This window comes from Anabrus simplex, chromosome X (genome assembly GCF_040414725.1).
Source record: "Anabrus simplex isolate iqAnaSimp1 chromosome X, ASM4041472v1, whole genome shotgun sequence".
Taxonomy (NCBI): Eukaryota; Metazoa; Arthropoda; class Insecta; order Orthoptera; family Tettigoniidae; genus Anabrus; species Anabrus simplex.
In genome coordinates, this window is record NC_090279.1 from 204,457,859 (window position 1) to 204,473,390 (window position 15,532).

General features: G+C 38.0%; 1 protein-coding gene across 3 annotated transcripts in view; it reads left to right on the plus strand.

Moving 5' to 3' along the window:
* The window catches only part of LOC136886382 (CXXC-type zinc finger protein 1), a 77,754-nt gene that overhangs the window by 12,035 nt on the left and 50,187 nt on the right, over positions 1–15,532 (plus strand). For all 3 annotated transcript variants that reach the window (XM_067159147.2, XM_067159146.2, XM_068230715.1), the window contains exon 2: positions 11,646–11,767. In XM_067159147.2, coding sequence (XP_067015248.1) covers positions 11,646–11,767 — 122 coding nt within the window. The remainder of the gene's footprint in view (positions 1–11,645; positions 11,768–15,532) is intronic.

Consider the following 15,532-nt stretch of genomic DNA (forward strand, 5'->3'; position numbering starts at 1 on the left):
TGATAAAAGAGCTCGTAGAGGTGGACAAGAAAACCTGCCTCCTTTCCCGAGGGTTCTGATGATGATGATTGTTGTTTAAAGGGGCCTAAGAACTAGGTCATTGGCCCTTCCCCAAGGTACTACCACAACAAGAACCTTTGGTAGTTTTAATGTGCCAGTATTGTGGTAAAGCTTATAGTTCTAGAGTTGTTCTCTTAAGAATCCATAGTCAGGAACATTGATGTTCTCAGATACAAATAGTTATACTTACCAGCGATTGATCATTCCATGTGAGATTCATGCAGGATGAAGCAGAGGCAGGACAGATTTTTCTCGCAGTACTGTGGTATTCCCTGTCATCTTTCATTCCAGAAACACTCTCCAATATCATTTCATTTCATCTGTCGGTGATTAATCATTGTCCCAGAGGAGTGCGTCACGCTTCAACAGCCGGCACAATTCCTGTCCTCCCCTCTAGATGGGAGCTTCATTCATTCCATTCCTGACCCAGTAATGACCGGAAAGAGGCTGTGGATTTTTTTTACCGGTGATTGAAATTAAATGGTCATTTGATTTGACTCCCGTAGGCGACTTGTGTGTCGTGATGAGGATGAAATGATGAAGATAACACATACACCTAGCCCCCTTGCCAGCAAAATTAACCAATGATGGTGAAAATTCCCGACACTGCCGAGAATCGAACCTGGGACCGCTGTAACCAAAGGCCAGCACGCTAACCATTTAGCCATGGAGCCAGACACCAGTGATTGTATGCCTGTGATAACATGTGATGATAATAATAATAATAATATATTTTTTTAACATTTGCAATTGATGAAATTCAATTATGGTTTCCTTCTAGGAGCCTTATTTTTGGAATACTACTACTAATAATAATAATTAAAAAATAATAATAATCATAATCGTATGGCCCCAGCTACCGTGTGCAGACATATTTTAATTTGACGCCATCTGGCTGTCTTGGTTGTCAATTTCGACGTTCTGTTTTACTCTAGGCCTACTAGTTGGCAGACGGAGTAAACCAAAACTCTCTTGGGCGTCTGTGGCTGAGATTTAATTTCGTCGGGTAAACATCAAATGAGTTACCAGAGATCTTTTACGTGCCGACATCGTATGACATGGAGTGTCGAATGGACTTTCTTATGCCCTACAAAAATCAGACTACCTCTGCTGGGTTTGAACCCGCTGTCTTTGGACCTGGAGGCCGACACTCGACCACTGATCCACAGAGGGAGCTAACATGATGATTATATTGTGTTATATGCTGTAACTCGTTGATTGATGACAATGGACTGGTAAACTCTTTACAGCATCCTCCTTTACCTCCTGTGTTATGGAATATTCAGGACAAGCATGAAAATGTATAAGGAAAGAATAGACTTGTATCTTCCCAGATTGTTCTTTTCTTTGTGCATGTACTCCCACACTCCTCCCCAGCTTCCTGTTCAGCAAAACAACAGATAGGGAATCTGCCACATGGCGACTGCCCTAAATGTAGATCAGTAGTGATTGACTGATAATACTGGAAATGGAAAGGAAGAAACACGTGGCAAATAAAGTCGTTTATGGGAAGAGAGAACAGCATAAAACGAGACAAGATCAGACATACAGTACTGTAAAAACACAAGAGGAAAAGGATAATCTGCATATCTTTATACACTACGTAACTTTAAAGCTGTTCAGTCTGTTGAAAACACTAATTATAATACAATTAACACTATTACATACCTGTAAAAAATGTTTAATACAGTGGTTTTTTTTTTACAGCTATGTCAGTGTTATACGAGTAATTTAGACTGAAAAGTTTTAAAGTTACTTTAACTAAGTCGACACTGAAAAGTATGGCTTCTTTCTTAATAAACTCTTTATAAACTGCCATCCTTGGTAGGGTCTCTACTCATCCATTCCATTTCTTCTTGTGTTCCTAGTTTTTTACCACCAGTATTCATTTTCATCTTTTTGTTTCTTCCCTTTTCCTGTGTTTATCTGGCTTTGTTCTTGTCCTATTCTTGTACATCAAGGCTGAAGATCTTATTGACCCTCAACAAGTGACAATACCCTCAAGTCTGATAAAATATTCAATGCGAAGAACATACAATACCATGCTCTCATTTTTTTTTTTTTTTTTTTTTTTGAGTGACTATACATGTGATCCATGTGAATGACGGATATGGAATAACATGAAATTACAATTTTTTACTGGCATTTTGAAGGGGGTGTGTCCTTTCTGAAATATGAAGTATATAGTTTCCTATAGTCCAAATACTTAGCAAGCATCTTGTATGGGAATCAGCTGCGCATGTGTTCAGGAGCACACGAAGGGTGCTGGCTCGTCTTCCACTCCTCCCACTGCCCAGTCTTCGTCTAAGCTGACATTAGTGTGTGACGCAATGGATGATTCACAGGCTCCTTGCTCACGTCTAAGCCAAGTTCTCCTCGCACAGTTTCAATACACGTTTTTAGTTCTGTAGTTTTGTTTGGTAATGATGTCAGACTTTAAATTGTGCATTGTTCAGCTGTTAGACTTGTTCGACTCTAATGTGAAGCAATGGACTTTCTGTTAACACTGTGTTATTGTAAAAAATTAAGTTCCCACAAAGAAACAATAATTTAATTGACAAAAACATTCAAACTCTTTAGGCCTTTTCAATCGTGAAATTACCATTGTTTTGCCGCAGTGGGCTCATCAGTTGGATTGCAAGATGCTGGCGGCCAGACACCACTGCAAGTCTCCTATGTAGGACAATGCAGTGCTGGTGCACTTGTATACATTCCTGCATTTTGCTTTTATATAAAAAAATTTATAGAACAGGCGGTAAAGGAAATCAAAGAGGAATTTGGGAAGGGAATCACAATCCAAGGAGAGGAAATCATGACCCTGAGATTTGCTGATGATATTGTTATTTTATCTGAGACTGCAGAAGATCTGAAGAAATTGCTGAAGGGTATGGATGAAGTCTTGGATAAGGAATACAAAATGAAAATAAACAAGTCCAAAACAAAAGTAATGGAGAGCAGTCATACAAAGTCAGGTGATGCAGGAAATGTTAGATTAGAAAATGATGTCTTAAAGGAAGTAGATGAATATTGTTAGTAAAATAACTAACGATGGCAGAAGTAAGGAGAATATAAAATGCAGGCTAGCACAAGCAAGGAAGGCCTTTCTTAAGAAAAGAAATTTGCTCGCTTCGAACATTGTTATAGGAATTAGAAAGATGTTTTTGAAGACTTTCCTCTGGAGTGTGGTATTGTATGGAAGTGAAACATGGATGATAACTAGTTCAGAAAGAAAGAGGATAGAAGCTTTTGAAATGTGGTGTTACAGAAGAATGCTGAAGGTGAGATGGATAGATCTAATCTAATCACACATGAAGAGATATTGAATCGAATTGGTGAGAGGAGATCGATTTGGCTAAATTTGACCAGAAGAAGAGATTGAATGATAGGACACATCTTAAGACACCCAGGACTTGCAGCTGGTTTTTGAGGGAAGTGTAGGCGGTAAGAACGGTATGGGTAGACCAAGGTGTGAGTATGACAAGCAGATTAGAGCAGATGTAGGATGTAGCAGTTACATAGAAATGAAAAGGTTGGCACAAGATAGAGTGGCATGGAATGCTGCATCAAACCAGTCTTTGGACTGATGACTCAAACATCATCAAAAATTAAGTTCCCGGAAGGAAACCATAATTTAATTTCAATTGCAAATGTTAAAAATGTTAGATTGTTATAGGTACGAATAGACATGACATTTTTCTTATCCCATTTAAGAGGAAGTAGAAGTAGACCTAATTATACACAGTGTTTTACATTGATAAAAGGGTCGGGTGAAATTTACCCCGTGCGCACTCACACCTTACAAAACCGAGCACGCGTACTAATTGGTTAAAATATTGTAGTTATAGGTGTAACAGAACCATAGCCAACGTGAGCTGAATTGTTCCTTATGAGTAGACCTGGGATTTTAGGCTCTAAAAAAAGTAGTTTTAGGCACCTAAAATAGACTTTTAAGACAAGTAAATAGGCTTTTAAAAGAGAAAATAGGCACTTAAAATATGTTTTTAAAATGTATGGATAGGCAGGAAATAGACTTTAAAATATTACAATATACACTTAAACTGTAACGTGATACTCTTTTACTTTAACAAATGTGGTATCCCTATTCTGAACCAAAATAACTGCAAAATTAGGACAGAATAAAAAAGACATTTATCAAAAACAACTTAAGTTATGGATTATATGATATATCATTATCACTACTGATCTAAAATCTTAATACTAAAATCTCTGTACACAATTGCAGCACTGTAGGCATCCAATAACGATGTAAATGCGAATGGAGTATGTGTTTATTATTTGTGAGGAACATTCCTACAGTACTTTAATTCGTAGTTTGCTTTACAGTACATAACAATAATCTATGCCTTTGCTGGCGAGATGTAGTGTTTACAGTGCACTATGTCTTCTGGTATGGGCTATATCAAATTTGTTACTTTCATTGACCTGTCACAGTCTCATCCTTGGCTTTGACAATATGAAAGTGACTGAGGTATGAGTGATGCTAGTAATACCATTCCTTATGCAGCCAGTCCCTGTTATGAATGGTGTGAAAATATCGCTCATAGGGTCAGTTGGTGCATACATTTCAGTGGGCTTGGCAGACTGATATGTAAGAGCAACTGCTGGCTCGGTGAGGAAAGCAACGGGAAACTACCTCACTCCTCGTTTCCCTAGTACGCCTCTTCAGTGACGCCTAGGCTATTTATGACAGCTGTTGGCGAAGCTGCAGAGGATCAAACCAGCCTTCGGGCTGATTACCCAACATACACATACAACAATAATCTTCTTCAAATTGTCTTTTGTCTGTTAAAATCATTTTGAAATCAGAAAAAGACTGCTCCACACTCACAGATGTTAGAGGGGCATAGGGAAATTTACCTATATTCTTCAATTCAATTTCACTTGGTAAGTCTACCTTTTCCCCATCCATCACCTGATGTATCCATTTCAGCACTGAATAACCTGGGTTCTTCTGCAGTACACTAGACCACTTGGTCTTATTTTATCCCCTACCTTGCCCCTAGCACTTCGTATGTTATTCTCAGCTTCCTCAATTACAGAAAATTGCTGTTTGAGACTGTTTCCTTTTCCCTCCATTTTTGTAATGGTGACTGGAAGAAATGAAAAATTTGCCTCAATATACACAATGTCTCTCTGAACACTGGAACAATCATTTAACAGCTCTTTGACAGACGACACACATACAGAGTTGTCCGTTAAAGGCAAATTGCCTTTCACAGTCATGATTTCCTCAAGATGTTCTGCATAATACAGGGCAGCTTCCATCCAGGAACCCCAACGGGTGATGATTGGCTGTGGTGGAAGGGGGAATAGAGGGGAGTTTCTCTCGAAAGATGGCTATTCTTGATGGAGCCTTACAGAAAACTTTCTTCATTGTTGAAATAAGAGTATTTACTGCAGGAAACTCGACCCTAACTGTTTCTGCGAGTCTATGCAAGGCATGGGCCATGCAAGTAACATGAATTAAAGAAGGATAGAAAGTTTTCAGGAGAGGTGCAGTGGCAATCATGTAGGAAGCAGCACCGGAGACAAGAAGAAGAACTTTAGAGTCATCAACACTCCCAGGATACAATTGCAACCCCTTGTTGATGAAGTATGCAATGCTTTGACTATTAACTTTCTCAAACTGTTTAGAGCAAAGAAGGTGAGTGGTAGATGCCTGATTGGGTTCCAGTTTTCCTACTATAAGGTTAGCAATGTACCTGCCTACAGAGTCGGTGGTTTCGTCCACACATAACCATATGCATGACTCCCCAATATCCTCCCTGATTGACAAAATGGCCCCATTGTAACAAATATCTAAGTAGATGCTGATGGGATGTGCTGCTTGGTGTATTTCTGTAAAAAAATCTCTGAAAACAGGATTATGAACAGCATTCCAGGGGATATTTGCTGCAATTAGGGCTCTACACATATCAGCATAGAAACCATTATGGATTGTAGGAGATATAGTTTGTGTGAGCAGAGTCTGTCTAATGTTACTTTTCATGGCTGCTTTCGCTTTGTGACTGGCAGTATCTGCATGCTGCTGAAGGTGGCATTTTTTCTCATGTGAAATCTAAAACACAATAAAGTGATGTCAATTAGAAACTAATATGATGAATAGAAAAGGTGAGCTATTGAATAAAATGTGTAATTTTGAACTGTTTAAATTAAGCCATTATTACTCTAAAGTTCATTAAGAACAAGAACACTACAGTCCCCGAAGGGCCTTGGTTTTCAATAATGATTGCTCCCCAGCTCATGGCCTGCAGATGTTGGGTGGCGTGTGGTCAGCACGATACATCCCTCAGCCGTATTGCCTTGCCTCCGTGACCCTGCTCACTGTAGCTTCTCAGTTGTCCTCACGATGCTGGGTCAACACCGTTCCAGACCTCATAGATTTCTCAATTACTGCCGATACTGGAAATCGAACCCAGGTCGCCTGGACTAGGTCTCTACAATTAATTAGAGGAGCCAATATCAAAACCTTAGTTCTAGATTAATATGAAATTTAAGATATATGTACATACCTGTTTATTGCAGTACTGGCAGAAAATAATCTTGCCATCAAAAGTCATCCCTGGAAATTGTACAAGCCATTGTTGTAAAAGAGCAGTCTTAGATGATTTCGTTTTAGGCATGATGAACTATATTCACTTAAACAGATGTTCTTTCACTGGCGACTTGACACAGTATGTCCCTTCTTACTACCTGCTCCTTGTTCTTCCTAGATAATCCTCCCCCTCAGCCCGTCACTCGACACAGTACGTCCTTTACTGCCTGCTCGTTGTTCTTCTGAGCTAATCCTCCACCTCCACACTTCACTCAGCATTCCTTTGGTGACAGTTGTCTGGGAAGAACACATTTCTGTGAAAAACCCACCCTCTGCTCTTCTGCTCGTTCCAGGGATGTCCATTGTGTGATTGTAAAAATTACAGAAGTTGAATTTTATTTTAAATGTAGAAAATAGGTATTTTAGGCACTAAAATGGTAAAATAGGCTCTAAAGGTCCAAATAGGCATTTTAGGGCACTATAAAACTCTGTTAATGTAAGTGATTTATCATGAAACGTCAACATATTTAACAAAAATCATGTTATTTCGTAAGGAACGAAATAGGGATTTCGCGACCTTAGAATGACAAGGTTCTATCTGACAAAATTTGTGAAAGTCATATTTTTACACTACAGGGTTCTATTTGACGTGTTCTATTCGAAAACAAGCACTATGATGCCATCTGTGAGAAAATGTGGAAACTAAGAGTGTGACAAAGTTCTATCTGCAGACCGTATAATCACACTTAAACAAGACATGGTTCTATCTGCAAGTGTGGAGCAGATAGAACCTTGTTTTGTTCCACCTTATTCCCGGCTAGCAGATACACCCTTGTCATTTTTACTTCCCTTGTTGCATATGAGCGGAAAGAAGTGATTGGCTGTTCGTTAGCCAGTGATCCAATAGAAAAACAGTTTATAATATTTTCATCCAATCACATCTGCACAATCACCATCCCCGCAATCCATGAAGCAGAGCTTGTATAGGCGTATTTTTGTTACGGAGTACAATCTAGACTTTCACAAGCTGACGAGTGATCGCAGCGATGTGTATGAAGCTTATAAGGTTTTGGAGGATCAGCATATAACAACCGAAGAGCAGAAAACATAATACGAAGAGCATTTCCTGAATAGAACTCTGTGTCGAGCTGAAAGGATAGAGACAGAAAAAATAAGGACATACCTGCATTAAGTTTTGGTCTGCAGAATGTGATTGCTTGTCCTAGGACAGAAACAATTTTTCTTTCTTTTATAGAAGAAAATTGAACACGTATAATTTGACCGTTATTTTGTCAACAACAAGACAAGTTTACTGCACACTCTGGACTGAAGTACAATGAGGAAGAACAGGAAATTATATCACCAGTGCATTCAGGGTACTACTGGATCGAGCAATTGCAGAGAACAATATTGATGAACTGATAACATGGAGCGACTCGTGTGTTCCGCAGAATAGGAATGCATATTTCGTTTGCTGTGTTAGATTTTTTGAGAGATAACAATGATGTGAAGCGCATCACAATGAAATATTCCACTCCAGGTCACTCGTGTATTCAGGGTGTGGACAACGTACATAGTTGCATTGAAAAGGCCATGCGGGTTAATGAATTTTTCTCTCCCTTAGGACTAATCAGAATTTTGAAAGACATCAATACAACAAGACCTTACAAGGTTGTGCAAATGAAGGACACTAATTTTAAAGACTTCGGTGCTCCTGCGAAGCTTCTGAACTATAAATTGATTCCCTTCACGAAAGTGAGTTCTATAATGTTTAGTCAGGTACTGCATGAAGTTCAGTTTGTGCTCAGCCACTCTCCTGATTCTCAGCCACGGGTTGTCTACCTGAAGATACTGGAGAAGCCAGTGCGCTGAACAACACAGAAATCTTGGAACTAAAACCAGAAGTCGCCAAGCAAATATCTCAGGTTACAGAAGAAGAAGAAGAAGAAGAAGAAAGATATAAAGGCCATGTTTCGATTCATGCTTTTACAAGACAGAGCATACTACAACACAGTCCTGTATTTATAATCGTAAAAGTTGAAGTTCCAATCATGATAGTTCAAGGTAACTTGTTGTCATTGAACATGATATGGGTATTCCCAAGAAAGCCGGTGCTGACAAGTGTGAAAACTACCGCACCATTAGTTTAGTATCTCATGCCTGCAAAATATTAACACGTATTATTTACAGAAGAATGGAAAGACAAGTTGAAGCTGAGTTGGGAGAAGATCAATTTGGCTTTAGAAGAAATGTAGGAACACATGAAACAATCCTGACCTTACATCTGATCCTAGAGGATCGAATTAAGGAGGACAACCCACATAAATGGCGTTCATAGATCTAGAAAAGGCATTGTATAATGTTGATTGGACCAAACTATTTAAGATTCTGAAGGTGATTGTGATCAGATACCGAGAACGAAGAATTATCAACAATCTTTATAAAACTCAAACTGCAGTCTTAAGAATCGAGGGCTTTGAAAAAGAAGCAGCAATCCAGAAAGGAGTGAGGCAAGGCTGCAGTTTGTCCCCCCTCCTTTTCAGTGTTTACATACAACAGGCAGTAAAGGAAATCAAAGAGGAATTTGGAAAGGGAATCCCAATCCAAGGAGAGGAAATCAAAACCTTGAGATTTGCCGATGATATTGTTATTTTATCTGAGACTGCAGAAGATCTCGAGAAGCTGCTGAATGGTATGGACGAAGTCTTGGGTAACGAGTACAAGATAAAAATAAATAAGTCAAAAAAAAGTAATGGAGTGCAGTCGAACGATGCAGGAAATATTAGATTAGGAAATGAAGTCTTAAAGGAAGTAAATGAATATTGTTACTTGGGTAGTAAAATAACTAACGATGGCAGAAGTAAGGAGGACATAAAATGCAGACTAGCACAAGCAAGGAAGAGCTTTCTTAAGAAAAGAAATTTGCTTATTTCAAACATTGATATAGGAATGAGAAAGATATTTCTGAAGACTTCCTTCTGGAGTGTGGCATTGTATGGAAATGAAACATGGACGATAACTAGCTCGGAAAGAAAGAGAACAGAAGCTTTTGAAATGTGATGTTACAGAAGAATGCTGAAGGTGAGATGGATAGATCGAATCACGAATGAAGAGATACTGAATTGAATCGGTGAGAGGAGATCGATTTGGCTAAATTTGACGAGAAGAAGAGATAAAATAATAGGACACATCTTAAGACACCCAGGACTTGTTCAGTTGGTTTTTGAAGGAAGTGTAGGCGGTAAGAACGGTAGGGGTAGACCAAGGTATGAATATGACAAGCAGATTAGAGCAGATGTAGGATGCAATTGTTATGCCGAAATGAAAAGGGTAGCAGAGGATAGGGTGGCATGGAGTGCTGCATCAAACCAGTCTGTGGACTGATGACTCAAACAACAACGTGGGTATATTGTATTCTTTTTGTAATAAATATAATAAGTTGAAATTTCTGACTTTAATTAATCGGTTTTCTCGTTTTAATTACTTCATCCCAATTAAAAAATGAAATATTTAACGTATAAAATGTAATAACAGGTGAAGATGCAAATTTTATCTGAAATATTCCATTGCACACGATAGCAAACAAGGCATTATAAAGTATTAATCCTTTGAAATGTAACAAGACAAGGTTCTAAGAGCACATAGAACCCTGTCAACTTACGATTTAACGTTATCTTGAGCAGACAAGATTCTAACTGCATTTTTACGCTTTCAATTTATGGTAAAATTGAAACGATATTGATTTTCTGACACTATGCAGTTGTGTCTATTGTGTGTATCAGGTAATTCAGAAAATTTGAAGTGTTTTTGTTAAAACTGAACAAAATTATGATGGTTTGAATTTTCAAATGCAAGTTTCTCCAAATAATAGAAATGGCAGATAGAACCTTGTCATTCCAAGGTCACGATTTGCCTTAAAATCCCAGGTCTACTTATGAGATGTGTATGCAATGGCTGAACACCACCTGTCAACAATATAGTTAAGAGATAGCAAACCGGGAAGAGAGAGAGCACGCGCTAAACAGACCACGCCCCACCAGTCACTCAGAAAGGCACGCACAAAGTACTTGGTCTATAATGATCTTTGGAAAGAGGGAACTTTTCAACAATCTAGATGAAACATCAGAAGCTTCATATCTAATTGGCAGTGAGTACAAGAAGAAATTAATTGGACTCGATTACAGTTACTTGAGAAATATTTTGCTCAGTTATGATTACAAATTAATTTTTCAATAAATAATCAATAAAATTACTATTACTTTACAGAATATTGATCTTAAGGAAATCACTGATTTTTTTTTTTGCTTGGGGCTGGAATAATACAAAAGTTTGCAAGGAAAAGGAATATTACTTCATTACATGTGGTTTTCTTTTTTAGCATAGAGACATTAAGTGGCTATAGTCTCTAGGTGAGACTAAACATGATACCTTGGAATTTTCAAAATTATCTTTCTCCCATCATTTTTATTTAGCATTTGAAATGATTTTCCATTTACGGTGCAAATAAATTAAGTGGTTCGTAAACTTCTCATCAATAATCCTCAATGTCTTAAGGGGAAAGTAGATCTTTGCATTTACTGAAAAGACACTGTACAGAGGCACTTGAAGAAATATCTGAGTTTAGTTATAAGAACATCATTGGAATGTCTTTAGAAGTACTGGGGAGGTAAGAAAGTACTTCATCCAGAACTGGTAAAGCTACTGGTTCTGTTGTAGTAGAAAAAAAAAAAAGATCATAATTTCTTTGTTTGACATTTCTGTTTCCGTGCGATGTATATCAATTACTAGAATGTAACAATTACAATTTTATTTAAAGAAGTAAATTACAAGTAATTTTATTACTTTTACTCTGTTACTTCCCAACTGCTAAATGGACCATTGCCGACAACCACTGAAAACTTCTGTTATAATTGTGAAGTCTCAGCTGTTATTCATACACCTGTTGCTTGCCTTTCCATTAGGTGGGACATGTTTCAAGGATACATAGTATTTTACCATCTGCTAATAACTAAATCTGTTTCCATTACAGAAAGAGGAGATTGCTCGTCAGTTTATGCTCCCAGAGCGAAAATCAAAGATTGCAACGCTTCTGAAACAAGATGGTCAAGCATACTGTATCTGTCGATCTTCTGATTCTTCACGTTTTATGATGTAAGTACCATTTTTTAATGTATGATAAAAGTATTTAGTCATACATATTGAAAACTGATTGAAAACCAATTGTTATATTTGAATAATCATCAGATGTAGTTTTATAAAACACATATTCATTTGAACGAGCCTCCATGGCTCAGACGGCAGCGCGTCGGCCTCTCACCGCTGGATACCGTGGTTCAAATCCCGGTCACTCTATGTGAGATTTGTGCTGGACAAAGCAGAGGCAGGACAGGTTTTTCTCCGGGTACTCTGGTTTTCCCTGCCATCTTTCATTCCAGCAACACTCTCCATTACAGTAAAACCTCGTTAATTCAAAGTCGTTGGGACTCAAAAATCGGACTTCGAATTACGTGATTTCGAATTAACCGCCAATTCGCAATTCAGAAGTACCAACCCTTGCCGCGTTACGAAATATTCTGAGGCCCGTTACTGCATGCAGTTAACCTTGATTCACAGTTTATACCTTTCAAATGCCATGAAAAAAGAAATATTTCCAAAATTTATCCAAAAATGTGCATTTACAGTATTCAAATAATGTACTTGCATATCTCACTGGCAAATGTAACCTCACGCAAAGAAGGAAAGAAAGAAAGAAGGAAAGAAAGGAAAAAAAAAAAGTACGATTCAAAGACGAGGAGAAATCTATGCTGGCTCCCATGTGCAAGTGCTTTATTCATTGGAGTACTATACTGTATGCATTTTAGATGCCTAGTATTTACACAGAAAGTACCCGATGCCCTTAAAATCAAACTTTCCTATGACTCTAGCCTTGTACGATTTCCCTCCATGGCACTTCTCTCGTACTTCAGAAATGTAAACACTTGCCGCGTCACAAAGTATTCTAAGACCCATTAATACATGCAATCACCTCGATTCACAGTTTAAACCTTTCCAATGCCATGGAAAAACTATTTCCGAAATTTATCCAACAAGGTGCATTTACAATGTTCAAATAATGCACTTGGATAAATCACTGACGAACATAACCTCACGCAACGAAAGGAAAAAAATCACACAATTCAAAGACGATAAATTATGCTGGTTCCCCTGTGCAAATGCATTATTTTTTTGATATCTGTACTGTTTGCATTTTTAGATGCTTTGTACTGGGATGGAAAGTGCCCGACGCCCTTAAAACATTGTAGCTTATCAAACTTTTCTATGACGAGGGGATAAAGTTTCTCGCTTCCATGTGCATTGCAATTTTGCAACGCACTACAATGACCCCCATCCCCGACCCTTGTACGATTCTCCGGCTGGCACTTTCTCCTTTAAAACCATAAGACCGTTTGGGCTCGCATTAAAATAAAGCAATACCGTTTCATTGGCAATGAGAATATTGTTCGGTGCCTACGAATTTATTGTATGAGCCACGCTTTTTCGTCAACTGTCGGCATCGCCAGTGTTCGCGCGTTCTGTTTTCCTGCACACTGCCTATTGCGTGATATTACGGCGTTCCTTAAAAGGTTGAATACAAAAGAATTCTGATTTCATTCAACTTGGCAATCGTGTAGCGCACTGTACACCCACCGAAGTTAGTGTAAGTGCGGAAAGCTACCCCTCCACGTTCCGGAACACGCATTCTATTATGACGCGGATAAATTTCGAGTTGAAATTACTCTGTAACATACTATTGTTTTAAAATGTAAAGGCAGTTTCGAATTAGAAGTCTGAATTTCGGTAATGGGGCCGACAATGTACTTCGAATTACGAGTTATCCGTATTTCGAATTAAACAATTTAAATAACATGCAAAACTGTATATCATGTTTCCGGGAACGAGAGCTTCTTCGAATTACGTGGGATTTTGAATTAACCGATTTCGAATTATCGAGGTTCTACTGTATCATTTCATTGCATCTATCAGTCATTAATAATCACCTTGGGAGTGGCGACCCCATTGTAATACTAGCCTATATATGTTTCATTCATTACATTCCTGACCCGGTCTAAGACTGGAAAACAGGTTGTAGGTTTTCATATATTCATATGAGGTGTACCTGTTGAGACCTGCATGAGTAGATAATAATGTAATCTATTAATAATGTCAAATACCTTACACTGCAATGCAAGTACATAACACAACCCAGCATTTAACACGTTGAGTGCCAGACCGAATTTCATAGAATTGCCGTCTAGTGCCGTGAGCTAATAACATCGAGTTACTCCCTGGTGCCAAAACGTTTACAGGCTTAACCAAGCAAATTATCACTGAAATGAGGATGTATTTATGATATATTAGGTTAACTTATTATGTATATTAGGTAAAATATTGCTACCCCATATGGGGTCGTATTGGTCATTACGAACTGTACACGTACATGCGTCCCCATATGGGATCGTAGTTATACAGTAGTTACTGTCTCAGCGCTCGGTCATACTTACATTTTCCTTTGCAGGGACGCGTTATATGCTGTTGATTATGAGAGATCTGTTAGCTTGTTCATACTGGAGCCGTAAAAAATACGATCCTCAATCTTAGGTCGGGAAATGTTTGTTAATGACGATCTTCCGACTTTAGGTTAGGAAATTTTCGTATAAAATTTAGTTATATAAAGTAGTGAAAATCATGTTAATTTGGTAAATTAGGATGTAACAGAATAATATTATAAAAATAATTAGTAGTTACGGAATATTGAATTTGTATGCAATTTGGTTTGTATAACTTTTAATTTGAGTAAGATAACCCAGCAGTGATGATTGTGCAACGTGGGAAACCAGTGTCTATATCGCTGAAGACGGTCATAACTGTTGCAACAGCTGGCTGGGAAACGCGGAGTACAGTGGAAAAGTGCATGCTGAAGACTGTAATTCATCAATGTGGATGAACGTGCAAGATCGCTATTTGCTCTGCACTGGGTTCAAAATCACTGTAACTATATACTTTGTCTACATTATCATTGTCCGGCTCGTTCGATATATCGTCCAGACTACGTGCACTATTTTACTGCTCGATTTAACCGTAACGACTTAAGAAAAGAAACGGACACTCACAGCATGCACACTTACATAAACAATCCGTGCGCGAGATAGGCAATGACTTTGTCACCTTACAAAGCACACTTGACGTACCCATATGGGGTCGCACCAAAGCAGGAATTGAGGAATGGAAGGTGAACTATGCGCGTACATAAATAGACGACCAGCAGATGGCGGGAAAATACTTTATACAGCTTCAAAACACATACTTACTGCGCACCCAAATGGGTTCGCACCGTTCTCGATTTAGAACGGACGTACGACCCCATATGGGGACATGAAGTTCGAAAACTTGACTACTCTCACGTACCCATATGGGGTCGCTTGGCACTCAACATGTTAAAAATGTTTTCTTTGCGTCAAGAGGTGTGATAGGTGATCTTAACAACTAATTTTGGGTCGATGAACGCAAATCCGTTGTTTGTTTCTATGTATCGTGTCATGTTTTCTCGCAATAGGTATATCAAAATAAGAGATAGATCTGAATATTAGATATAAAAAGTACTGAAAAATGTTGATAATTTTGGAAATATTTATAATAATTTATATTTTGAAATAGTTGAATATTGTCTTGAATTATTATTTACAATGAATAGTTCTTATCGAGTATATAATTTCAATGAAATATTTAGCATTTATTGTAATATAATACTGATTTATACAGAAACACACAAACAAACAACTCTGAGGCAATGACATTTCAGCAATTTATTTTGACAGTTCATTGTGATTTACGAGCAAAAAATATGACTTTTATTCAGGATCTTTATGAATTCATCAA